The 27,487-nt window shown below is 52.5% G+C and overlaps 1 protein-coding gene across 1 annotated transcript in view; it reads left to right on the top strand.

Annotated features, from left to right (window-relative positions):
- The first annotated feature begins 928 nt into the window (after positions 1-928).
- Positions 929-27,487, top strand: part of MDGA1 (MAM domain containing glycosylphosphatidylinositol anchor 1) — a 52,711-nt gene continuing 26,152 nt past the window's right edge. Inside the window, exon 1 of the mRNA XM_024766214.1 lies at positions 929-996. Within this exon, the coding sequence (XP_024621982.1) occupies positions 930-996 (67 nt within the window). The 5' untranslated portion in view covers position 929. The remainder of the gene's footprint in view (positions 997-27,487) is intronic.

Raw genomic sequence — 27,487 nt, 5'->3', positions numbered from 1 at the left:
CGGCGCATCCCGGCTCTCCCGAGAGCGCCGAGCCCGGGAGCGCCACCGCCACGGCCAGACGGCGGGAGCGGAGCGAGGCGAGCAGAGGCGGCGAGCGACTCCCGCGCCGCAGCCCAGGCCTTGGCGAGAGCGCGAATATTTTTCAAACGACTCAAACTTTCCTTCTTTCCTCGCGTTCTGGGGTCTCTCTTGGATGGAATTGCTCTCCTGATTCCCGCGGGGCGCTGGGGCGCGATTCCTCCCCGGGGTTCCTCGGTGGCTCGGCTAACTTCGCGGACCCGTGGACCCGTGACTCTCGCCCTTCCGCGGAGCCTAGCCCGCGCTTCTCCCCTGCTCAGGAGGGCCAGAGCCGGGGCTTTTCGCCTCCGAGAGGACGCCCAGCCCGGCTCCCTTGGGTCGGGCCATTGAGCCCCCCGCACCAGCCGCAGAACTGGAGACAGCGGATTAACCCCAGCGGAGCCCCGGCCTCCCCGCCCCAGCTCCGCGGAGGGGCGTCCCCTGGGCGGGGAAACGACAAGTTTGTCAGTCGTCGGTGGCCTGTTGGATCGAAGCGCCTCCGCCTCCGCAAAGGGGTCCCTGGCGCCCAGAACCCCGAGCGGACATCCCTGGGAACCCGGAGAGGCTCGGCGGCCGGACTTCTCGGGCCGGGGCGCTGGCTGCTGCGCCGGGCGCGCCGAGGCACCCGGGGCCGGGCCAGCGCCCCCTGCGTTCCCACGCGGGCAGCGGCCCCGCCGGAGGAGAAACCCAGGTCGCTGCCGCCGCCACCGCCGACTCCTCAGCCTCCTGATTTCCGTCGCCGCCGCCGCCGCCCCCTCCGTCGCCTCTCGGGGAAGGGGAAGACGCAAGGGGCATCGCAGGGCCCCGGCGGAGGCGCCCCCACCGCCTCTCGGGCTGTGCCGCCTCGCGGGGATGAAGCACGGGCCGTGAAGATGGAGGTGACCTGCCTTCTACTTCTGGCGCTGATCCCCTTACACTGCCAGGGACAAGGAGTCTACGGTAAGAGCCCGCGTCCCGCTCCATGCCGGCTTGGCACCGCGCGGAAACTTTGCAAAAGGCGCAAAGTGCGCGCTGCCCGGGTTTGGTGGGTACCCCGGCTCGGACTCTGGAGTGGATGCCCGGGTCCCCGCCCTTTTCCAGAGAGCGAGGAGATCGAGCTAGCTGCTTCAGAGCACGGAGACAGGTTGTAGGGTCTGGCGTGAAGCCAGGGATGCCAGGGGGAGGTAGTACCCACTTTCCCAAATCCTGCCAGGGGCGGGAGTGAATCGGAACCCTTGAGAGCACCCAGTTGGCTCGGGAGACCCTGACAGACCGCACACCGGGGGCTGGGAAAACGACTTGCACCGAAACCTCATCCCACCCTGGCTCGGCCTCCGGAGTGGAAGCCGAGCGATGCACGATGCGGAGTTGCGCCCGGCTGGCGAGCGAGCTGGCTGTCGGTACCGCGGCCCGGCGGCTGGCTCGCCTTCCCGGCTCTCGCTGGGCTTCGCTGCTTCGCTTCTTGACAGCCCAAGCGGATGCAGGCATCCCCCAGATCCGGCTCCCAAGACCCCAGAATCCCTTTTCGGACCTCTCCTGAGCCAGTTAGTTCTTTCTGTCCCCGGTTCCCAGCTACAAACGCCCAGCCCCACCTTCCTTCTGCCTGCGCGCACACATTCAACCACAGTCCCCAGAAAAGCAAACACTGCACGCACCCATCAGGCTACGTGTCGAAACTCTGCCTCCTGCCACTCAGCTTTGCTCCCGCGTCCGCACCCACACTCTCAGGCGCCAAGGGAACTCTGGTTACCCCTTCTTCCTTCTCCCTCGTGGTTTTTCCGGGAGAAAGATCCCGGGAGTGGGCATCATCCGTTCAGGATGACGAGGGCTCATCCCTCTCAGGGACTTTCCCTCTGAGTTCTGGCAGCCAGCAATGCCCTGACCCACAGCACAAAAAGTCTTTGGGGCCCGGTGGCCCTTACTTTACCTTCTTCTAACTGCAGGGTGGTCTGTATAGGTCACTTTTTTAATGATGTGTAGCTGGAGTGAGGAAGATTCTCTTTCCTTCTTTCTCTAGGGTTGAGGACCTAATTATTCATCTTTAGATCGGGAGAGGGTTTGACCTATTCTGTTGAGGGGGTGGGGGCAGAGGCATTGTCCCTCAGCTGCCAGCCTCAAGTGCAGACGCTAAATGCTTCCTTCTGGGGATGCCTGGCCTGTCTCCCTGAGCCTAGCAAGAGGGAGGGGTGTCCTGGGGGCATCTGGGAGGTGACATCCTCCTGGCTCTACACAGCTAGCTGGCTTGGGCTTAATTCCCTGGGGAGGCTGGCCCAGGCATCTGGCCAAACTCTGCTTCTTAATTAGTTTGTGTGTCTCTTACTGCCTGGCCCTTTACATAGGCCAGAAAGGGAAAGAAGGAGGAAGAATGCAGCAGGGACTGAGAGAGGCTGCATTGTGGAGAGGAGGCCACTGAGCGTCTTCCAAGGGCCTTGGCCTCCCCAGGGTAGGGGAAGACATCAGGGTGTACTGGGGGGTCCTCTTTCTTTTTTCTCCTCAAGGTTTCCCTACAGCTTCACTGTCTCCTTAAGAGGTGGCCTAAGGAGGGACCTGCTGAGGTCTTTGCCTTCTCACCACACCCCAGGGGCTCTGGAGAGCGATGGGGAGCCCTCCGCCTCTGTTGCTATCCTCCACCCTGCTCCTCCCTCTGAGTGCCCTTGGGCAGATCTGGCAGGCCCATCTCCTGGCCATTCCTCTTCTCTATCCCCTCCAGTTTCTTCAACCTTATCTGGGGCTGCGTGGGACCCATCTTGAAGAGGCTCCCCTGAGCCTAGCCTGGAAACCCCAGCAATGAAGGCAGGGGGTGGGGCAGTAGTTTCTGTGGACCCTGATTCAGAGTACTTTGGGGCCAGAATTTAGCCGTTGGCTTGTAAGTCCCCCTTTCTCTGTATTTTCTCCACTCCCTCGTGTGCCTGGGTCCCAGCTGCTCTCAGAGCACATCAAGGTGTGTTGCTGTGCACTGGGGCCAACCCGGAGCTCTTGGGTGACATTCTTTCCACTTGCCCTTTGAGAGCATGACTCCAAGGAAGGCCTCAGGGGAACTGCAGGGTGAGAAGTCTTAATCGAGGTGGATGGAGAGTGGAGGATTTAGTGAGGAGGAGGACCACAAGAGGCTGCCGAGTTCCTTGTGATGCTAGAAGCTTTGGCCAGATATAGCAGAAGGGAGAACTATGGTATCACCGGGTCTGGGTTAAAGAAATAGTATGGGGAGGGCCTTCCCTGGTGGCGCAGTGGTTAAGAATCCGCCTGCCAATGCAGGGTACACGTGAAGCAGTTTGAGAAAGAGTAGAGTGCAGGGGTGAGGGATGGCCACTCATGCCCATCATTGTATGTCAGCACCTAGCACGGTGCCCGGCACACAGCAGGAGCTGGCAAGTACTTGTTGCACGAATGAAGGGCCATTGTTGGGGGGAAGTTGAGGAAATGCTTCTTGAAATTCTTTCTCTCCAAGAACTCTGTCTAGGATGGTTTCCAGCAGCGTAGTGGGGTCTCTGAGTCTTTGCTTAGGGAGAGTCATGGAGTCCTAGGCTGGCAGCCGGAGGGGACCTCAGCTTCCCTGGCAGTGAGAAGGGAGGCAGGTTTTATTCAAGGCACAAAAGAAAAAGTGTGCCGGAGGGAGGGAACCCCAGCCTGTGTGGCTGAGGGAGGGGCAGATTAACATGGAAGCTGAATTGAGAGGGAGGAAGAGCAGGCTGTGTAGGGTAAACCCGTTGGGATCTGGCCTGGGCTGTGGGTCTCCGGTGAGGCTGGTGGGAGGCAGGTGCCTGGAGCCCTATGCCTGGCTTCCCTCTGAGTGTGCTCTTGTCATCTCTGAGGTCCGCTGTCTACAGTAGGGCTGGGGAGGTGCTGTCAGTCTGGTCAGGTGGTTTTGCTCTTCTTGGGGGCACAGATGCTACAGGAGCTGAGTACTGGACCAGATGGTCCATTTGGAGCCTGTCCCCTCTTCCCTCCTACCTCCCAATCTCCTGGCCCAGTTTGTTGTGCTCCCAGTGGATCCTGTAATCTGCTTTCTGGCAAACCAGGGCGGGTGGGCTGGCCCCAGACGCCTAGTTCTGGGGCAAAGACAGTAGCTGGGTAATGGAGGAGGAATAATCTATGTGTGGATAGCATCAGAAAACACCCGCTCCTCCATCCTGGCTTCCTCTCTTCCTTCCATAGCTGCTGGACTTCCAGCCAGGGGCAGGTCAGTGGGACTCCTCTCCTTTACAAAAACACAACAAACCCCTGGATTATTTAATATGCAGGAGTGCGAATTGACATTATCCTTAAGACAGGTTGTTTGCAACTTACTGGTGGAAGTCAAAATATTTCACCAAAGGTGTCATCAGAAACTACTATCCTATGCTAATTTTTGTGGGAACATGAAGACAGATGTTGAATAATTTGACAAGAGTAACATAGCTTACAGAATTATCACCAAGTCAGGTTTTTTCCCCTCCTCTGAGGGGTGCGGAGAGGGAATTTCAGGAAGTGTGTCTCCCAGTGCCGTCTTCTGGGTGTTGATCTGAGTGTGGGCACCCTTGGGATTTTTCACTGGCATTTCTACCCCATGCCTTGAAACTGGCTGTCCCCTGGAGAAGGAAGGCTTCGCATCAGAAAACTCTTGCCTCCCAGGGCAAGCAGAAGGCTTGGGGGTTTCTAAATGTCCTCAAGCAGATCCCTGCCTCTGTCCCTTCTTCCTTCTCAGTTATAGAAACTACATGAGGGAGAAAGAGGGCCTCGTGTCCACAAATCCAGGCTGTTTTGTTTGCTTTGTCAGCATCGTCTGCACCCCTGCCCCACCGAGTTTAAGTTGACCCTTGTGCTAGTCTGAGGGCTCCCAGGCCTGGCGTCGGGCCGGAGAGTCCTCCTTCAGGTCAAGAGCCCCATAATGTCCCATCGTACACTGCAGGCTGCAAACCTGTGCTTCCTGCCTGGAAGGGGGCTCTGGGGAATGGGGCTGGGGGTGGTTAGAGAGGATGAGTTTGTTAGCCAGGAAGGCACCTTCGAGAGGCGGGCTGGGGACATGCCAAGAGCCTACTGGTAATTGGCCAGGCCTGGCTGTGAGCTGCTGGGGCCAGGGTGGCAAAGCCTCGATTAGAGCCTGGTATTAGCTCTGCTTTGCTGGAACATGGAGGGACGGGTGAGGGCTCCATTGGGAGAATGGAGGGAGCTAATCACAGCTGCCAAGGCCAACAAATGAATGATGCAGAAAATCAATACCTGGGGGCGGGAGTGGAAATCCGGGCAGTGGTAGCAGCCATGGCTTCTCCCGCTGCCCAGGAGGTGCAGGTGGGCCTGGGAGGAGTGAGACAGAGGCAGCAGTGTGAGGACCCTCCTCTCCCCCACACCCTCCCCCCTCCCCTTCATCTGCCTTCCTCTCCCCCACTCCTCCCTTTCATCTCCTTGTGGCTGGGCTCAGGAAGGATGGGCCAGGAGATGCCCCACCTGGCAAAAACAGGGGGCCTGGGAGATGGGACCTTGGGCCGCTCAGTGCTGGAAGAGCGCTCCCCAGCTCTGACATGCCTCTGGACACCTGAACCTGACTAGGCTCCAGGTGTGAGGGTGTGTGTCTGGGGACCCTGCCCTGTGCTGCTGGCCCTGCACTGCCACTCCAGAAATGGCCAGCAGGGGGAGGGCTTGGCTGTCACATTGCTTCTTGCCTTTCCTGGGCTCCTTTGGCCTCAAGACTCCCAGTAGGGTGAGCTTAGCCTGGGGCCCACAGGAGCCCCTTAGGGCCTTCTGAAGCCCCAGGCCGCCCTCCACCTCCTGTGTCCCCACCCCAGTGTCTCAGGGCATTCGCCTGTGGCCAAAGCCACACTTCCTGAACCCTAGGCTGGAGGAGAGCTCTCTGGTGGGGCTTGGCTGGGTTGTGTGCAGAGCAGGGGCTTGTGCCTTGGCAGAGCTGCCTCTTTGTGAACCTGGGTATGGCCCCTCTTCTGCATCTTCCTCCCCATAGTCAGAGACCCTGCTTTGCAGGCACACATCTGCTGACGGCTGATACTAGGTATTAAGTGGCCCCTACTGCATTTAAATGCTGATATGGAAGGCAAAAGCAATGCTTAACCCAAAGGAATGAATGTTTTTTCTTAAGCAATGCAATCTCCCTTTTCCCAAGTCTATGAGTAACACGTGTTCTCTGCAAAAACAATCAGAGTAAACATAAAAGTATAAGGAAGAAAGTAAAACTCACTTGACATCCTGCCTTGCATTCGATGATGATTCTTTCAGGCATCTTTTTGGGCAAATAGGAATGAACTTTTTAGGGAAGAATCGTTGGTTATGACGACCATATCTTATAGGTGTGTAAGTACCACGTGCATTGCCAAGCATTTTCATGTGTCTAACTCCTTTGATTCCGTAACATTCTGAGAGGTCAGAACAGGGGGTCCTATTGTCCCTATTTAACAGATGGGAAAACCAAGGTTCTAAGAGTTTAAGAACTTGCTTAAGGTTACACAGCTGGTAAGAAGTGGCTTGTAGACTCGATTCCAGTGGATCTTCTGATTTGGGGGTTGGAAAACAGTATGGTGTCCCTCTTGCCATTCATTAAATATTTACTGAGCACTTCCCTTGAGCAAGGCCCTGTTCTGAGCATTGACAGGGCTACTGAGATGAATAAGATGCTCTCAAGGAGAAGGGGAGAGGAATCACATACAAGATGGTGGTTCCTGGACGATCTTGATAAATGCCATGTGACAAGGGCAGATAAAGGACTGTGGGAATTTGAAGAGGAAGGAAATTACTTCCAAGGCCTGGTAGAGGAGGGGGCATTTGAACCAGCCTTGACAAATAGAAGTAAGGAGTGAGAAGGGCATCCCAGGTGGAGGACTCATTATGGCAAAGGCATGGAGCATAAAGAACCTGGGTGTGTGTGGGGAGTTGTGAGTCGTTGATTTGGGCTGGAGTGTAGGTTGAAAGGGAGTCAGGGCAGTTAGAGTTGGAACAGTAAAGGAATAATAATAAAAACTGCTAACATTTGCTGCCCAGGCTGAGATAAGGAATATGTATTGTCTTCTTTAATCCTTACCATAATCCCTTAAGAGAGAGTCACTCATCAGCCCATTTTACCAATGAGTAAACTGAGGGCTCAGAAGGATGAAGTTACTTGTCCAAGGGGCAGAGCTGGGTTTGAACCCAGATTTGCTGATTATAAAGCCTGTGCTTGTGGGGAGTAGGCTGGAATCTTGGGTTTGTGAGGGTGTTGAGCAGGGGAATGGGTTGATATGAGCCCAGGTACCTCATATCAGGCTGGGTAGCCGTGCAGCTGTGTGTTTGAACTGGCTGCAGTCAGGTGGAGGGAGACTGGTCAGGAGATCCAGAAGTTGTCTGGGGAAGTCATAATGAGAGCTTGATCCAGGGTGGTGGCTGTGAGAATGGACAGGAGGGAGTGGGTACAAGAACTGCAGCCAACCAACAAACATGTAAGTGAAGCCTCTGTAAGTGGCACTTGAGATATTTGATGAAATAAACATGCTCTTATTCTCCTAGAGTTTAAGTTCAAGTTGAGGGGAGACAGGCAGTAAACAAGTCAGTGAATAAGTAATGCATTCTATGGTGATGAATTTTATAAAAAAAGGGTAAAGCAGCTAAGGGGACAAGGTGTGGTAGGCTGTGGTTCAAGTTCATACCCATTAGTTGGGGGTAGAAGTGCTCCTTGAGTAGGTGCCATCAGAGCAGAGACCTGAAGATGCCCGAGGGAGGAGGGAGGAAGCCCCGTGGATGTCTGCAGGAAGTGTGATCCAGGCGGGAGAATAGCCAGTGCAAAGGCCCTGGGGTAGAAACATGCCTGGACTACTTAGTAACAACGAGGAGTCCAGTATGGCTGGAGCAGAGTGAGCCATGGGGAAGGGAGTAGGAGGTGGGGTTAGAGAGTTAATGGGGGCAGGTTGTTTGCAGCCTTGAAGGCTAAGTAAGGACTTTGGACTTTCTTTTTAATTAATTAATTTATTTAATTAATTTATTTTTGGCTGCGTTGGGTCTTTGTTGCTGTGTCTTCATTGCTGCGCACGGGCTTTCTCTAGCTGTGGCGAGCGGGGGCTACTCTTCGTGTGGTGCGCAGGCTTCTCATTGCAGTGGCTTCTCTTGTTGTGGAGCACGGGCTGTAGGCGCGCGGGCTTCAGTAGTTGTGGCACGCGGGCTCAGTAGTTGTGGCTCGTGGGCTCTAGAGCGCAGGCTCAGTAGTTGTGGCGCACGGGCTTAGTTGCTCCGCGGCATGTGGGATCTTCCCGGACCAGGGCTTGCACCCGTGTCCCCTGCATTGGCAGGCAGATTCTCAACTACTGCGCCACCAGTGAAGCCCAGGACTTTGGATTTTATCCTGAGAGAGGTGGGGGCCATGGGAGGGTTTTGAGCAGAGGACAGACATGAACTGACACCTTTTTAATAGAATCCCTCTGGCTGCCATGTAGAGCATAGACCGTAGGAGGTTGGGGATGGGGGAAGGATCCAGTCAGAGACTGTTACAAAAGGCGAGAAGTGAGACTGTACAATCATTGGGTCCTGATAGTATTTCAGAGCTTGGGCAAGGGATGGGAGCTGAAAACAGCTCTGAAGTTTGGTGTTGGGAGGCTTGGCACACAATGGCAATGAGATGGAGTGAAGGCCATGGGAAGTCAGACAGGTCTGGGGCAGTGGAGTGAAGCAGTTAAATGCCTGGCCTTCTGGGTAAGGAACCCGTGTTTGAACCAGCTGTGAGAGCCCGAGAAATTACATCTGCTTTCAAAGCCGTGGCTCTTCTGCTTGTCAGATGGGTTTGTGATAAGCATGCAATAAGCCGTACCTGGAAAGCCCTGAGCACTGTTCTTGGCACTTAGCAAGGCCTCGGTGAATAGTTTTATTTGAATGACAATGCCAGTGCAGTTTTGAACTTCATGGGATTCTGGTGCTGGGATGTCTGGGAGAGATGTTGATGGACATGAGTGGCGGTGCTCAGGGGAGAGATCTGTTCTGAGTGGTGGACTTGCACATCTGGATTTATGTCTACACAATGATGTGAGGTGAGACCACAAGGTGGGATAAAATTGCCAAGGAAGAGAGAGTAGAGTGAGAGAGGAGACTGGGCTGAGACCAGTGCCCTGGGGGTGGGAGGAGAAAGAGGAGACAGAGCAGGTGGCATCAGGGAGGTAGGAGGAGACCCAGGAGGGGACAGGGACCAGAAAGGCAGGGAAGGGATGGAGTCCACGGGAGGAAGGGCCATCTGAGGTGGGGGAGGAGACAGAGTAAGGGCCGTCTGGGGACTGGGAGGTTGGTGGGGATGCGGCTGCAGCACAGAGCGGGGCTCCTTCTAAGGGGACTTCCCAAGGAGTCCCCTGGGGATTTTGTGAAAATGCAAATTCTGACTCAGTGGGTCTGGAGCTGAGCAGAGATTGTGCATTTCCAACCAACTCCTGGGTGATGCTGACGCTGCTAGCCCACAGATTGCTCTTTGAACAGCAAGGGCAGACAGGGAAGAGGATTGGACTCAAATGGGAAGACTTGGGTTGGAGGGTCAGTGGGCAGCTTGCTGCCTCTGAGAGAGCCTGGCCCAGGAGCCTCACCTCTCTGAGCTCAGTTTCCTTGTCTGGAAGGCTGGTTCAGGCGCTCCCACCTCTTGGGATTACAGAGGAGCCGAGAGTGATAGCACTTCGTAAACTCTAAGGCAATCTATGTGGACTTTGTTTCATGAGAGCAGAGGAGATGGCAGGCAGATGGTAGGGAGCCCTGGGTGTGGGTGGTGTATGGAAGCAGGAGGTTCAGGCTGCTCTTTTGAGAAATGTCGCAGGCCAGGGAGGGCTGGAACCGCAGTTCCCCTACCCAGGCCGGGCCTTCTGCCTGTGGGAAGCTGGGGCTGCAGGGGTGGGTGACCTCAGTGTGTGTGTGTGTGTGTGTGTGTGTGTGTGAGAGAGAGAGAGAGAGAGAGAGAGAGAGAGAGAGAGAGAGAAAGAGAGAGAGAGAGAGAGAGAGGGAGAGGGAGAGAGTGTGATGTGGGCGGGCGTGAGGCCGCTGCTTGGCCAGCTTTGGAGATTCCACCCCAGGCTCTTCTTGGTTCCTTTCCAGTCCCAGAAACTCAGCAGGGATTGACTTTGATTATCTGGAGGGTTGGGAGCTGTGTAGAGAAGTGTTTCTCAGCCCGGCGGGCATGTCAGAACCACCTGGAGAGCTTTTTCAAGAACAGATGCCTGACTCCACCCCCAGACCTCCTGAATCAGAAACTCTGCAGGTGGCATCAAGGCAGCTGTGGTCAGAAGCTCTCCAGTTGATTCTCAGGCACAGCTGGTGTAGACAGTGCATCTGAATGAGTCAGGCCCAAACAGATGCCTTCTTCCCTTGGGCTTTCTGAGGGCATTTCTGGGTTTTCCAGGTCACCGCCCAAGCTTTGTTTCAGCCATGCTCATCTAGACCCTTAGGTCTTAAAAAAAACACACTTACCATTTTTTAAATTATGAGCCAGGGGACTTTCTAGTTTAGTAGTCTAACTGGAAAGGTCAGGAGCTTGGGAGAGTAGCCTCTCTCACTCTGCTTCTAGCCAGGGAATTTCCAGACCTGAACCTAAAGAGACTGAAAGAAACTGCTCCAGAAATGTTGTTTTCATTGATTTTCAATAGGTAAATTCTGTTACCTTTTTGAAATGTGGCCCTTTTGTTTATTCTCTTCTCTTTTTGGTTTAGAGAAAATGAAAATTTCAGAGCGGGGCCCCATCGTAGCAATTCAACTCAAATGTAAACTGAGCAAATGTTTAATGAGCAGTTGCTAAGTGTCTGGAAGGGAGGTGGGCGCTGTGACTGCAGGGAGGGCTGAAGGATACCTGCCCCCAAGGAGCTCGCAGTGGTGCGGGAGAACGCAGCCTTTTCCAGCGTCCTCATTTTCCAGATGACGAAGCTGAGGCTCAGCTTGAGGGACTTGCCCAAGCCCCTGAAGTTAGCAGGTAGTGGAGTCAGGATTTGAACTCAAGCCTGCCCAATACCAAGTCTGGTACTTGCCTACTGCCCCCAGTGTGAAATTCCAGAGGGCAGGATCTGACCTATTTTTTTTTTTTTCCCCTAGACTGTGCTGTGGAGAATGGGTTGCTGATGGGAGCAGCACGAGGACCCTCAGTCCTATATCAGTTAGGAATCACATTCTGTTGCCAGAACCAAAGACCTGACTACAGAGTCTCCAACAAACTAAAGTGACTTTCTTAAGTCTAGAAGTAGGCTATCCATGGCTGCTCTGGTGGCTCCTTGGTCACTAGCGATCCAGGCTCCCTTCATCTTGCTGTTCTGATCTCCTCACAGTGGTGCTTCTCAAACCTTGCTGCATATTAGAATTCCCTGGGGGTGTTTAAAATTTGTGATGCTTCGGTCATACCTCACATCAACTAAGTCAGAATGTCTGGGAGTGAGAACCAGGGATCAGCATTTTTTTTTTTTTTTTTTTAAAAAGAAAGATCCCGAGATGATTCAGATGTGCAGCAAAGTTCGGGAACCCCTGCCTTAGAGCATTTTGCCTTAATGTCACCAAGGGGCTGCTGGGGCTCAGCCATCATGAGACATTCCAGGCAGGAAGAAGGGAGGAACACTTAAAAGGCTGAGTCATTTACCAGTTGAGTCAGCTTTTCCAAAAGCCCCCTCCCAATGATGTCTGCTTACATCTTACTGGCCATTCTGTTTTTTTTTTTTTTTGGCTTAGTCGGGTCTTAGTTGTGTCACATGGGATCTTTCGTTGTGGCACGCAGGATTCTCTCTAGTTGTGGTGTGAGGGCTCTGTAGTTGCGACGTGCGGGCTCCAGTTGCCCTGCGGAATGTGGGATCTTAGTTCCCTGACCGGGGATCCAACCTGTGTCCCCTGCATTGGAAGGTGGATTCTCAACCACTGGATTACCTGGGAAGTCCCTTACTGGCCATTCTTAGATGAAGGGAGGCTGAGAAATGTAGTCTTTTAGATGGACATATTCTCACCTAAGAGAATATCAGGGTTTATTTAGATAGAAGGGGAGAATGGAAGTTGGATAGGTCATGAGCAGTCTTTACCACAAATCCCCACCTCAGGATCAGTTGGCATTTCTTGAAATGAAAGGATTTTGATGGATGTGAACAGCTGTTCTTCTCCCTACCTCACTCTACCCTGCCAGCCTAGCTCGGGTTGGGTGGGGTGCTCTGGCAGCTCTGAGTATGGCCAGAAGGAACCTTAGAGAAGACAGAGAACCAGAGCAGGGAAAAGGCTTGCTTGGGGCAACCCAGACGTTCATGTGAGGGTCCAGCTTCCCATCTGCTAATGCTCGTTTGCTCCCCCTCACCCCAGCACACTGTTCATTCACATTTCCGTGAGGTTGTTCGTTTCCACTGGTTGGTACCTCCCTCCACTAGCAGGTGGCTCCTTTCAGTCCTAGCCGCAGGAGAGCTCTGTGGACCCTCCTGGTTTGCGGGAACCAGAAACTGAGGGACTGTGCTAGAAACCATGATCTACCTCATCTTTCTGCCTCTCAGCAAGCCCATACCCGCATGAGCCCAGGCAACCCCACTGCTGTTTGCTCAATGTCTAATCCTTTGTTGGGAAGTTCTTCTCATTGTCTAACCTTATTTCAGCTTGTTGTAACATAATCTCTTATCAGAAAGATTCAGAAGCTGAGGCCTCTGACCTGAACTTGAATATCTCCTTAGCCCTGAGACTTTTCCTATGTGAAACTCTAAATGAAGGCACTTATCCCATCACTGAGAGGGACATCCGGAGGGTAGACTTGGGGAGGGAGCTGGATTCTGGTGTTCCAGTAAAATGCAGGGGGCCTCTGGGGAGGTCAGTTTATCTCTAGCAAAATACGTAAGCCCACAAGGCAAGCTGAAGGTCTGTGCCATCACAAGACCTGGCTTTACTCTCCTTTCTGGAATAAGGCCATGTATTCCAGACACAGAGAAGGCCAGGAGTTGGAGCTTGAGGGTGTGGTAAGAAGTGAGCTCAGCTGTGATACAGTGGTCTTAACTGACCCAGAGGCACTTGAATCGCAAGGAGTTTGTGCAGGAAGAGACTGAGACCAGAGAAGGTAAGGTCAAGGTCACACAGCAATTAGGTGCCAAGGCTGAAGTTAAAAGTCACGTCAAAGGACTTTCCAGCTGGATCTTTCTCATTCTCCTATATTATCCTGTGGGCTCAGGAGAAGCAAGGGCACATCTGCATGGCATTTATAAGCTCCCATGAAGTTCAAAACTGCACTGGCATTGTCAGAGCCAGGAGGGAACTTAGATCAAATATAATAATGTGTTAGAAAAGAAACCTGAGGCCTAGAGAGGGCAAGAGAAGTCCCCAGACCACAGAGCAAACAGGCAGCCCAGCTTGGAATCATGGAAGGTCACAGGTAATGGGCTTAAAGGTTACCTGGCCCTAACTGGTCAGTTTTTAGAGGCAGAAACCAGTGGTCAGAGGTGAAGGGTCACTCCAAGCTCTACCTGCCATTGAATACACCCTTCTCTCCCACTTCTATCTCCCAAGTCATATCTGGGCTCTAGGATACCGAGAGGAGTGTGTGCGTGTGTACACGTGCGTGTGCATGTGTGGCTTAATGTGCCAGGGGCAGCAGGCAGGAGACGTAAGAGGCTTTCTCCAGATCAAGCCACCCACCTCCTTCTGGGGCATTCAGAGGCTACAGTGAGTTCTCGCCCCCGCTCCTGGCTTCCTCCAGTTCCCCATACAGCCATGGCCCCTGGCGTTGCCCACTGGCACAGTGACCTCGGGGGTGCTGGGAGGGCTCAGCCCTGAGGGATGCCCTAATCTGCTTGAAGCACCGACACCCTGCCTGCCTCACTCCCTCACCTTCTCGGGAGCTGAGGGAGCAGGGGCTGTGAGGCTGTCCAGGGCGAGGGTGGGCTGCATCTCCCCACAGTCTCCTGCCCTTCATTCTGGCGGAGCTGGGGCCAGTGAAGCCAGTGGCTCCTTCAGGCTCCCTTGCAGAATTATAGAGCCAGGGATGCGGGGCTGAGGGGTGAAAGGAATGATTGGTGGGGAGCCCTGGCTGCTGGTGGAGATCAGTGTGTGTGTGTGTGTGTGTGTCTTTCTGTCTGTCTGTTTGTGTATGGAGAACCATTGGCAGGAGATAAGCTGTGCTCACTGGGTACCTCAGCCGGAGCTGAAATACATTCCCCAAGTCCTCTCTATGCTGGGCATGTACACTTCATCAGTATTTTTCATGCACATGTAAATATACGTGGGCATGCATGTGCTGAAAGTATGCATATATGTGATCATGCCCACAAGAACATGGGTTTATGTGCAGGGAGTCATGTATGTATGTGTGGGGGGACTACAGACCTCTTTGGGGGCTTCTTTGGGTCCACCTTTATCCAACTGCTCCTCTGGGCAGCCCCTGGTCATCCTTGCCTTGGTCTCCAGGCAGGGGGCGGGAATGGGCATCCAGCTCTCTGGACCGTCAACCCAGCGCTATGTCCAGCCTGGGTTATAACTGCCCACCACTGCTTCTGGGAGACCTGAAGTGGGGGGCAGGGACAGGCTGAGGCTGGCCTGAAGCTCCTGGCTAATTTTCCCGGCCTCCATCGATCCAGAAACTTCTCCTGAGTCTATTAGCAGTCAGCGAGTGAAAATATCCCCCATTTCAAGCCCTGACCTGAGACAGGGAGGAATCCATAGCAATTTGTTCAAACAGAGGAAAGCATTTCCCTCTGATTTGTATTCCAATTTATTCCAGGCAGGAAGGGGGTCAGGGTGGGGGAACGGGGAACCCTGGCACGGCCAGAGCTGGGCCCAGGCCATCCCCCTCAGCCCCCCATGCCAGCCAGGGTGGCAGCTGGTACTCCCTATGGCTCCTGGGGGTGAGGGCTGAGGAGGGGAGGGTGGGCCCCAGCAGGGGGATGGGAAGAGAGACCCTTCCCAGCAGGCCCTGCTTGGCTGGAAAGCTCAGTTGTGGATGTGGTTTTCACAAAATACAAAGCTGCCTGCTTGGAGCCTCTCTCCCCGCACTGGGGCCTGTGCCAGGCGTGCGCTCACCCGCTGTGCCTGTGCCAGGGTAGGGGCTGGGCTGAACGCATGGGCACAGTGGCCCTAGCTGGGCTGAGTGGCAGGGGGCCTCTTCTTCTCCTGAAGCCCTCCCCAGCCATCCTCGCAGGAGCAGAACTGCCCAGGCTCAGAGGGGAGCTGGCACCTTGGAGAGTCCCCTTGCAGGGCAGGGGGCCCCTCACGGCGGGAGCCCTGAGCACATCTGCCTGACACAGTGCTCACGCTTCATTCCTGGCCTGAGCAGACTGGAGCTCACGGGTGTCCTAACCAGGGAGTCTCTTTTGAGCACCTAGGATAACGATAGCTCTGGCTGACATTTATTAAGTACCAGCTACTTGCTGGGCACTGGGCTAGTGCTGCCAAGCACCCAGTTTTGGCAGGGTCCAGGCGTCCTCCTGCACCTCACTTTCCTCAACCTTCTGCATACTTCTGTCACCTCCCTCAGCCGTCTCTGCTCAGTGTTTTCAGTTTCTCCTGGGAATCACTTCTCCCTTCCACCTGCGGCTGGCCCTAGTGACCCAGGGTCTCAGGACTTATGCCTCTGCAGCCCCCCTTTTCCAAGGGCCTCCACAGACAGGCCAGCTTCCTTTCTTCTGGATCACTTTCTTTGGTGCCACCTGGTCTTCCGCTCCCCGCCAGGGCTCAAGCCTCTGCAGAGGTGGCTCCATGGCAACCAGAGAGGAGGATTCTGGGAAGGGTCAGCCAAGTGGTCCTGCAGCTTTGCCCCCAACCCCTGCTCTCCACTGTTTCCTTCCCTCATGCCTCAGTGCCCCAGGGAGGAGAGTAACCAGAGAAGTTCTTCACACCAAGGTGTCAGTGACTAGCAGCTCTCAGGTCAGCTGTCGCACATGACTTGCCAGGCTCCATGACCCCACCGAGGTCTAATTTCAGAAGCAAGTAACTAAATATATCAAAGTCATCTCTCTCGCTCAGGTGGGAGTGTGGGAAGCCGTGTGGCCTGCAGGCTCGTAGCAGAGGCTTCTGCAACAGGTCTGGGTTCAAGTCCTGCCCCAGTCACTCACTGGCTGTGTGATCTTGGGCAGGGTATACTCTGTGTCTCAGTTTCCCTGTGCACAAGCAAATGATAATAATAGCGCTCCCTTCAGGGGGCTGTGGTGAAGAGGAAATGGGAACTTGTGGAAAACCATTCTGGGCCCAGTGCCTGGGGCTTTTCAGAGGAGGCACTGCTAAGTGAGTGATTCCAGCGCCCAGGCCTGCTCAGGCCTGCTCTGATGAATCACAGAGGCTGCCACCAGGGAAGTGGCATGTGAGGCTCTATGTACAGGCATGTGACACAATATTGGAGGAAAGGCCGAGACCCTGGTGCTGGAGAAAGTGTGGCAGAATTCCACCCCTCCTCCCATCTTCCTCTTGGGGAAATTTATAGTAAGAATATTCCCTATGAGCTACTTTATGAGTTGGGAGACAGGTGTGTTTTGCACCCAGCCCTTTACTGCTACCCACATGGCTGCCCATTCCAGACCTCACTTTCCTCCTAAGAGGCAGTGCCCCCCACCTCCTGTCCTTAGCCCCCAGGAGCCTCCTAATGGCAGTGACTTTTCTGTCCCTGGTTGTGATTGAACTTAGGTCCAATTGGCCTCCCCCATCCACAGATCCTTCACTTTTCTCCCCCAGCCGACTGGGTTTCAAGTCATTTACAAGTTGTTCAGAGACTTGGCATGCTGAGATCCTACAGTGCATGCCACTTATGTGGATTCTTAAATTTCAGCCAAAAAGGAGCGAAACGCTTCAGTGATGGAAGAAAAAAATAATGAGAATACTTAGCAGAGGGGCAAGTATTACATTTCCCAATTTATAAATATACCTGATGCTAAAAGAAAATATGTTCCCAAACTTTATGCTTCTGGAATTGACTCTTGAAAAAAAAAAGAAAAAAAAGATTGGTCATCTGGTCATCCCTTTCAGAAATTTAACGTGCTTTCCCTCCCAGAGGTGTTCTCCTTTTGAAAGGGACACAGAAAGAGAATGCACAAGTGACTATTTATTTATTTATTTATTTAAAAATTTTATTTATTTATTTTTTGGCAGCGTTGGGTCTTTGTTGCTGCACGCGGGCTTTCTCTAGTTGTGGCACACAGGCTCAGTAGTTGTGGTGCGCAGGCTTAGTTGCTCCGCAGCATGTGGCATCTTCCTGGGCCAGGGCCACAAGCCCGTGTCCCCGGCAATGGCAGGCTGATTCTTAACCACTGCACCACCAGGGAAACCCGCAAGTGACTATTTAACATGCTGGTGTTGATGAGTGGTATGAAGAACACACAAAGCAGGTAAGGGGATTGAGATTGATGGCGGTGGGGGCAGGAATGCTGTCTTAAAAAGGGTGGTCAGGGAAGGCCTGTCTCAGAAGAGAGCTGAAGGAAGCAATGGGGTGAGCTCTGGAAATCCAGGGAAGAGCCATCCAGCAGGGGGAGCTGCAAGTGCAAAGGCCCTGAGGTGGAAGTGGGCTTCGTCTGCTTGAAGAAGAGCAAAGACAGCAGTGTGGCCACAGCTGGGAGGAGGGCACATGCAGGGTGTGGCAGGCTATTGAAAAAGCTATGGCTTTGACTCAAAGTGAGAGGAGACCCACGGTAGGGTTTTGAGAAGAGAAGGGACAGGATCTGACCTAATGTAAAGGGATCCCTCTGGCTGCTTGTGGAGAACAGACTGTGCCAGGCAAGGGAGGAAGCAGGGTAGAGGTCTCTGGAGGCTGCTGTAAAAATCCAGGCAGGGCATCGTGGTAGTGGTTTCTAAGACCAGGTTGGTGTTTCAGGGGTCAGATGCACGATCAGTTCCGAAGGTTGAGCTGGTGGATTGGGCATGGGATGTGGACAGAGAGAAGGCAGGGATGACTCTCAGGTTTCTGGCTGCCAGTGTGTTTTCAGTGACGGAGGGTGAGGAATGGCTCTCAGGCCTTGGGGGTGTGGCGGGGTCACTAAGTGCTGTCCTCCTGAGGTCAGTGGATGTGGACAGAGGCATAAAGTTAATCAGGCCCTTGCATCTCTGATCCCTGGTTTTTAAACCTTCAGAGGCAATCCTCCTCCTGCCTCCTGAGCTGGGGTGAAGGTCCAGCCTGGAGGAACTACACAGGGGCTGCTTTAAGAGGTTTCAAGCCGTCAGGTTGTGACACCCATAATTCTACCCCCAGGTGGGTGGGATGATGCTCAGGAACCCACAGTAGCCTGGGGTGGGGGTGGGGGGGGGCAGAGTGCTGCCCAGCCAGAGTGGCGGTGGTAAGCTCTGCAGAAACACTGTCCTTCTGTCCCCTGTCCTTCTGTCCTGGTGTCTAAGGCCCCACCTGCTGTTAAGCTTCAAGATTGATTTTGCTTTCAGGGTTGTTATTATCCACTTAAACAACTTCATAGGAAAAAAACGGAACCTAGTGACCATCAAACATTAACCATTCATTCTAACTTCCCTGCCCATACCTGTCAATACATTTTTACATAGCAGTAAACAGTGGTCCATTCGGCTCTCTTGGCTGACTTTATCTCCTACACACATCTCCTGGTATTGACTGAGCCCTCAGACCTGTCAGCTTAATGGCCGCAGGGCACCCCCTGCATTGATGCGCTGGAGTTTGGTCACCATTTCTCCAGTGCTGGGCATTTGGGCAGATGCCAATTTCTTCTTCTAAATAGCTCTGCCATGAATATCCTCATGTGAATTACTTTTTCCTTTTAAATTATTTCCTTGGGGCCTATTCCCCAAAGTGAGATTGCCTAATAGGTCATAGGATAGGAACAGTTTTATGGTTCTCATTTCGCACTGCCGGCCCGTGCTACAAAAAGTTTGAGCCGGGCTTGTGCGCAGCCCAGCCACAATGGATTTTTATCATTTTAATTTATTTTCACTGGTTTAATAGGTGCATTATGGCCTGCTTCTTAACTTCCAGAAGCTATATTTGGATCTTTTGAACACCTAATAATAATAAGACCTGATCTGTGCAGAACTTTACAGTTTACATGGCACTTTCTGATATGTCATCTCACTTGAGATGACATATCAAGTGAGACACGATGAGCCTAATATTATTGGCCTCTGTTTTGTATGGTGAGATGGGGGTTTAGTCAAGTTAAGCGCTGGAGTGGAACTTCCAGCCAGTTCTTGCAGGTTTGGTTGGAAAGAACTCCCACCCACTTGCCACCATCCCATTCTTTCAGGGGGCCCAAGCCCCGCCCCCCCACCATCCTGTTCTTTCTGAGGACCCAGGTCCCCAGATGCTCATTTCAGCCCCAGTCCAGTGCCTCAGCCCCCTGTCTCCCTCGGTTCCCACAGCCAGGCCTGTGTCATGCTGCAAGCTGTGCCCTGTGCTTCAGGCTTGGGTCTCAAAACACTGGGCTTTTGGGTCATAGGGGCCTTTGAGGGTTCTTTGCTTTAGCGAGGCCACTGCTCCCTCCATTCCCTGGCCCAGGGTTGGCCAAGGCTCTGCATTCTGGGTTGGGGGCCTGGACCTGGCAGTGTGTCTCTGGTCCCACCCAGGATGTGCCCCATCCGTAGTGTTGGTCACAGGTACACTGGTGCCCAGGTGACTGAGCCTCAGGCTCCAATAAACAGGGTTACTCAGGGGCCTGTCAGGCTCAACACTGGAGGCTTCAACTCTCAGACTAGGGGGACCTTCTCAGGGTGGACACACCCTTAGGTATGAGTTTGTTTGTTTGTTTTTGCGGTACGAGAGCCTCTCACTGTTGTGGCCTCTCCCGTTGCGGAGCACAGGCTCCGGACGCGCAGGCTCAGCGGCCATGGCTCACGGGCCCAGCTGTGCCGCGGCATGTGGGATCTTCCCGGACCGGGGCACGAACCCGTGTCCCCTGCATCGGCAGGCGGACTCTCAACCGCTGCGCCACCAGGGAAGCCCATGAGTTTGGTTTTATTCTGCTCGCTTCTAACTCTACTTCTAGAGCATCTACTAGGCAGCATGTGCTGTGATTGGTGGCTTCCATTCTTATTGTATTTAACACTCTCAATAGGGAGCATTCTTATGCCCATTTTATAGGCAGGAAACTGAGGTTGTAGACTAGAGAGTTAAATGATTTGCCCCAGGTCACACAGCAATTATTGCAAACAATCTGAATGAGAACGCTGTGTCTACTCCAGCCCTGCCCCTCCCATGGGCTAGGTTCAATAGGTATGCTTTGTCAGTTGGAAGCTTGGTCACCTCCAGAATTTGGCCCACTGCCAGGGTCCAGGGCCAAGTGAACTGCAGTGGTGGGGTCTCCAGGACTGCAGATCTTGGTGGGGCTGCGTAGCGGGACCCCAGCAGAAAATTTTTACACGAGAAACCCTATGTCCATGGGCCCCACAGCCCTGGGCCAGGCAGGCTCAGGTCCTGGGTTCCAGAAACCATTCTCTGCTCTGATAGGTGGTAGCCCCTCTCTCTCTCCATCATCCTGGATGTTCTTCTGGGGAGAGCTTTCCTTCCAGTGATTACCGCTTTCTGTCCATATTGATGTTCTGGTCTCTCGGGATTATGGCTCTTGGCATCCCCCCAAAGTAGACCTCTTCATTCAATTTTACATTTTCCTCTTATAGGCCCTTGGAACAGGCTCCCAAAGGGTCCCAGGCTATATGATCAAATGGAAAGGGAACTGAAATTTATTGAGCACTTACTAGATACTAGTGATTATGCTCTGTACCAAATGTGCATTATCTCGTTTCATCCTCACAACCCAGAAGTTATTTTCACTAGAGCTGAGATGTAGTATTATCCCCATTTTACAGATGAAGAGACTGAGGCTTCGAGGAGTTAAATAACTTGCCCAAGGTCACATAGTTATTAGAGGAGAGATAGAGCCCTACCTCCTGCCCCTCATACTACACCATCTGGGCAGCCCCTCAGACTTGCATTTACAGCTTCGGCTCAAGCAGTGCCCAACTTGAGGCATGTGCCTTTCTGATCTCTCTTCCCCGAGGGTCCTGCCTATAATGTTAGCACTGTCCTAGGGCACCTCATTTGTTGACAGTTTTGATCTCCCTGCCCACCAGGGAGAAAGTCCCTTTATAGTTTCCCCCAGGGGACCTCAGAGCCCCCACTTTAGAGGGCTTTCTGGTGGCCTGTCCTAACATCCCTGAGTTCATTAGTTGTGTGCAGGTTAGACTTCCACTGGTATGCAGACAGTGAAGATTCTAGGAGTAGAACCTGGCCCTCTCAAAACCTGTGTGCCTTCTGATGGGGCCAGGATGTAGGTGCAGTGGTGCCAAACCTTCCCAGGGACGGGGGCCCAGATGGACTGGCCACCACTTTCAGCGGTGCCAGGCTCTGCCGGAAGCATCAGGCTCTGCAAACAGTATCAGCTCCTGAAAATGGAACCAGGCGTTACACACAGCGGCAGACCCTGCGAGCCCTACCAGGCCCTGCCTCTGACTATGAGAGCAGAGCTTATTTTCATGCTCAATCATGGTGACAGGCTGGCAGCCTGTGCCCTGATCTTTCAGCTGTGGCTGCTTTCCACACTCAGTAACAGTGCTCTTGGACCCGGAGGTCAGAGATAGATACATACATACTCAGGTTGGGGAGAGATTTTTGAAGCCAAAGGGGAGGTCGGCTGAATGTGGATCTGGTTTTGGTAAGCAAAAAAGACGTATTGCTGAGAGCAGACTTTAATAGAGTCGGCAGCAAGGGGAGGGCAGAGGTGCTTCAGGGAGGGGGATGTGCCTGACTGCCTCTGCATTCTAGAGCCGAGGGCAGGACAACAGGTGCTCAGGAAATGTTACAGAAGGGATCCATGAATCAATGGTAAGTTAACAGGTGATCGTATGTGCCTTTGAAGGGCTGGGAGGCCAGGGAGCAAGAGGGAAGATGGAGAGAGAATCATCCTGGACCAAGGTCTAATGCCCTGAGACAGTGACCAGAGGTGGACGGGGCAGGGTGTGCTGATGCTTCCCCTCAAGATGACTGACACTAAGGAGAGGCCAGGGGAGGTGGTACTGGTGGGGGGACTGGTTCAAACTTGTTTTCCCAGCATGGAATTGGCACCTCCCCTAGACTCCAGAACTCCTGAGAAGCCACCTGGCCTGCCCCCTGGCCAGTGGCCCAAATAGAGGGCAGACTTCAGCCAGCTCTGCAGACAGGGCTGTGGGGAGGGCAGGGCGAAGCCCCACTGTGGAGAGCACAGAGAGCAGGGTTAATTTTCCCGAGAGGTACACATTTGATGGCCTGTGGTCCGCAGGAGAGGTGTGTAGCATCATCTCTGGCAGAAGGAGGCCCAGGAGGAGCCAGCCGAGCGCCTGCCCTGAGAGCCTCCTTTCAGGCCCCGGCCGCCATTCTCTGAGCAGCTAATTAAAAGAGAAAAGCCTGTTAATATTTCAGCACTGTTAACTCTGCTAAATTATTAAGTGTCCATTTGCATTACATACACAAAAGGATCGATAAACATGTGTGTACCAGGAGCTGGGAGAATAAGGGAGGAGTAGTTTCTAAGGATGCCACGTGGGACAGGCCCAACCAGTGACTCAGAGACTATGTCCTGCACCTGGAGCCCTGTGTCCTCAGCACTGTGCCCGGCACTTGCAAACTGGAAATGCATGGGGCTTAGCACAAAAGTCAGAGAGTCAGATGGACTCCAAATCAGCAGGGTGTCCTTGGGCAAGTTACTTAAACTTGCTGAGCCTCAGCTTCCTTATCTGACTAGTGGGAACAATAATAGGCTTGTTGTGGGCAATAAATAAGATAATAGATATAAAACACTCAATAAAACGCCTGCGCAGAGTAATATTATTATTATGTATATATTATTATGTGATCGTTATATCATGGTGATGGGAGGGAGACCTGAGACATAACTCCAGCTCACAGTAATCCCTCCTTGTTTCCTTTCTGCCTCTCAGCAGGCCTTTATAGGCATCATTCTTATCCCACCTCTTCTAGACTACGCACTTCCCTAGTGCAGGGCCTGAGTGCCATAGCTCTCTGTACCCCCAGCACCAAGCTCAGCACGTCACACTTATAAGGATTTGTTGAATGACTATCTGATAGAAGCTAGGACCAGACCACAGATTCTGTTTCCATATCGCCTGGCCCGGAACACTCAGTGATGCTTCCAGGAGGTGGTTAGGGTGATGGTACTTGCCCTGCCATCCAGTAACTGGGAGATAGAACCAACTTCAGGTGGGGGAGTCGGCAGCACCCCCTTCTTCTTTTCTCTCCTTGCCTTCCCACCACTCTGCTCTGTTTGGAAGTTTCCGCAGCCTGCAGACACACTTCCCCTGAAAGAGTCAGGAGGGGGAAGCAGAACACCAGATCCCACTTGGTCATGATTAACCTTTTAAAATTTAGGGTGGGGAAGAAAGCTGCAGGAAAGCTGATGTGATGGGGCTTTTAATCAAGGGTTTTCATTCCCTTTGCTGTCTGTCAGCCTTGTTTGGCTCTACATCCTACTGTTGCATCCTCGTGTACTTTGCCAGTGTCCCCCACCCCCTTGGCTCGCAGCTGGGGAGAAAATTCTCTGATGGGGGATGGGGATCCTTGATGAAATTCCCCTTCTAGGTTCCAGTGAGAATTCTCTTCAGAAGGCCACGGAGCAAGCTGGAATTTGCCTTAACATGCGTCCTTGAGAGTTTGTGGCTTCCTCACTGGGCCTCCTGGGTGCTGGCAGTCCCCACCCCTACCTACGGTTTGGGGTGTACACTTTTGGAGGTAGAAAGGAGTGAGCTGACAGACCAGAAGCATGTGCCAGGGACTTGCCATTTCTGCTCAGTTGCCCTCTTTAGGATGCTGCCTCATTGGTGACATGTCTCATGCCGCTTGGTTACTCTCAACCAAGGGGCTGGGGAGGGGAATGTTACTTGGCTCCACAGCCATTATACTGTGTTAGGAAAGAGCTTTATGGTCAAGTGGAAAGCACTGGATTAAACCAAGTTACATGGATGTGTTTACTGCAGGACTTTTCAGGGCCTTTAATAGTATACTCTTGTGTGCTGAGACTCTGAGAGGGAGAAGATGCAGCATCCTTATTTGGCGATGGGCTATCTGTGAGCATTTTATGGCGCACAGGTTTGGCAGACAGTGTTTTCCTTTTCCATGGGGTTTGTTGCTAAATATTGGGAGAGTGAAATAGCAGAAGTCTCATAGGCCAGAAGCAGGGAAATTGTTCCACAATCCTTCCTATTTTCTATCCACCAACATGGCGTCAAGCAGAGATAAACAGATCCAGCAGTGCCTCTGAAATTCAAAGGGAGCGTGTTACAAATACAACCTCTGAGGCCCGCCCCTGAAGAGTCAGGGCTAGTGGTGCTGCATGGGCCTGGGAATATGCATTGCAAACATTGCAAAGGGCTCCCCTAGTGACACAAGGCGGGGGTAGAGGAGTCTGTGGAGGGCAGTGAACTGAGTTCCAAGCTAGTGGGAAGAAGGCCTGGGTTCGAGCCCCAGCTCTGCTACTGTCCTGTGTCTGTGAGTGGATAGGGTTTTCCCTTCTCCAGGCTTCAGTCTCCTTCTCTGCCAAAGGAGGCTAAATAGGACGTGCCCTTTCTGGCTCAGAACTGAGGCAAGGAGCTTGCAAATATACAGTGGACCCCAGGAATGTATCAGGCCTCATCACCTGTGGCAGATAAGACATCGTCCTTTCATGCGAAGGCCTTGTAGTCCCCTGGGGAGGTGGGGTTTTAAGAGGAGTGCAGGATCACTTACGGAATAATAATGCTGGCTGACATGCTTGATGGCTTACTGTGTACCAGACAGTTTTAAACACTTTACCTGAGTTTACTTATTTATTCTTCTCCATAACCCCATTTTACAAATGAGAAAACTACGGCTTAAATAACTTGCTAAAAGTCACAAGGTAACTTGCTGAAAGTTAAGTGTGTAAGAGGGATGCTCAGAAAGGGCTCCATTCCATCCCTCCCCTCTGGTTTTCCGACTCCCTGCACAGTCCTCAACATGAACTCTGAACATGTTCATGAAACACCCCTAATGGTTTAGTGTCTGCTTTGAGCAGCTCCACCCCTGAGATATAGAGGGGGCCACAGAGGGTGGTCATCTGTCCCCACCTCTTGCTCCTATTTAATCATCTCAGGAGCTGTCATTTATTGACAGAACACATACTGTTTGGCCAGATGTTTTACATATATTGTATTCAACCCTCACACTAGCCCTGGGAGAAGGCATTATTGTTCCCATTTTACAAATAAAGAGGCTGAGGCTCAGAGAGGTTAAGTAACTTGCCCAATGTCACCCAGCTAGTGGGTAGCAGAGCCAGAAATTAGTCCCAGATTGTCTGCTCTTTCCACCTCTCTCCAGCAGATCCCTTCTCCGCCCACTGTTCCTTTTTTCACGACGCCCTGCTTTAGGGTCATCTTAGCACTTAACACACTCTGAAACCATCCGTTCATTTCTGTTTCCTTGTTTGCCATCCATCTCCCCAACAATGCTGTTTCAGAGCTGGTCTTTGTTTGCTTTTCATGACAGTCTCTCTAGCATCCAGAGCAGCGGCCTGCTTTTGTTGTTTGATAGACTGAATGAAGGGATTATGTCATGGTGCCTCTTGACTCAGGCCCTGGCCCGGTTGCCTTTAGAATCAGAAAATGTTGCCACCGGTAGTGACTTCCTGGGGTGTGTAGAGTGAGAGGCTGAGGCTCAGTGGGACAGAACCCCTTTGGGGGTCTGTAGCTTGGTGGGATCTCCGTTGGTTTAGGGTCAGAGAGCAGTTCCAGCCATTCCAGGGGTGAGCAGAGTGGGGGAGGCTGACTCATGTTAACGAAACTCAGTGGGGGTGATGGGCAAATTGGAATGTCTATGCCAAGGGGGTCTGAGTACTTCGCAATTAGGCAGCACTTGCACCAGAAGGCAAATCTGAACCGGGAAGAAGTCAGCCATGGGAAGTGGCTCGTCAAGTAGGACTCAGAGTAAAGGGAGTGGGTAATTGTAACGGTTAGTGTCAACTGAGGAAGCTGGATGACATCAACAGACAGTGTCATCCAAGGGGGGGTGGATGCTCTTTTTTTTTTTTATCTAATTGAAGTGTAAAGTGATATAGTAAAATCTTAAGCAAATACCTTGATGCATTTTTACATGTACATCCACCCGTGTAACAGCCACTCAGATTAAGACTATGAACATTCCCATCTCACTAGATGGGATCCCACCTCCTCCCCAGAAACTTCTCTTGTGCCCTTCCCAGTAAATAATCGCCCACCTCCACCCAAGGTCAACCACTGTTTAGATCTCTGTTACTATAAGGTTGGTTTTTCCAGTCTCGAATTTCAAATGTATGAAATTATACACTATTTCCTCTTTTATGTCTGAGCTCTTTCCCTCAAATTGTGCTGTGAGATTCAGCAGGGTTGTTGTGTCTATCTGTAGCTCTTTTTTCACTTCTGTGTAATATTCCATTGTATGAATATGCCAGAATTTATTCATCCTTGCTGCTCTTGATGGACATGAGGGTTCTCTCTTGTTTTTAGCTATAATGAATAAAGCTGCTATGAATATCCTCGGACCTATTGTTTGGTTGTCATAGCACTAATTTCTATTGGGTACATACCCAGGAGTGGAATCCCTGCATCATGGGGTGTACACTTGTTTAGCCTGAGTAGGTGCTGAAAAAATCTCTTCCAAGGTGGTTCTACTATTTTAGAGTTGGATAGTCTTAGGAGTTAATGTCATTAAAGGGCGTTAGATAACCTGAATGATGTCATCACCCATGATGCCAGCTCATAGCCCAATGTCCAGTGAGGAAGAGTACCTGTCAGGGGGCCAGAGGCCTGGTGTCTGCTGGCCAGGCCCCATCTTTTCTGGCTTGGGCTGGCCAGGCCCTGAGAAAGTCCAGCTCTCCAGCTCTTTTTCAGTATTCCTTATCAGTCACCAAAGTGTCTATCATTACAACACTGCCTGGCTACAGGCAAGCCACAGTGTCCAAGATTACAGCTTATCTTCCATTGGAGCCTGTTAAATCAATGTCTTCCTTGTTGAGAGGCACCCCAGGCCTCTTGCAGACATCCATGCAGCCTTCTGGGCTTATCAACAACTGGCACACACATCACACATTGGTGGGTTGTTTCCTGAGGACCTTGGCCACAGATGGCTACCTTTTCCAAAGCATTTTCATTGCAGGGGGTGATAGTTCAGACCCATTCCCTAGATTCCAGGGTTCATCTTATACAGGGCCCACGTGCTGTTTATAAAATTCATAGAAAGTAGGAGTTGAAAAAAGACCTCAGAAGTCATCTAATACACTCCCCTCCTATAGGTGGGGAAACTGAGGCCCATGAGGTTTGACTTGCCCATGGTCACACAGCTTGTCTCCTGACAACTAGCCTAGGTTCATTCCTCCATGGCAGCCAGACTGGACACTCAGACTCTGGGTTGGTAGCAGCTGCCACTGTTTGCAGAACTTGCTGCTGTTTGCAGAGACTCTCATGGTTAAACACAGCCTACATCACCCCCAGATGGCTGCCCCACAAACTTCTTGATGTGTGGCCGGGCTGCCTCTGTGGACCCACCTCTGTAATGAGCTCATGACTGTCCCATCAGTGTTGGTTGGAAAGACTCTGTTAAGGTGCTATTTGTGGCAACAGTAGAACA

Source organism: Neophocaena asiaeorientalis, unplaced genomic scaffold (genome assembly GCF_003031525.2).
Source record: "Neophocaena asiaeorientalis asiaeorientalis breed wild unplaced genomic scaffold, Neophocaena_asiaeorientalis_V1.1 scaffold46, whole genome shotgun sequence".
Lineage (NCBI taxonomy): Eukaryota > Metazoa > Chordata > Mammalia > Artiodactyla > Phocoenidae > Neophocaena > Neophocaena asiaeorientalis.
The sequence above is the reverse complement of the archived record's forward strand: the minus strand, read 5'-3'. Positions and strand labels throughout refer to the sequence as shown.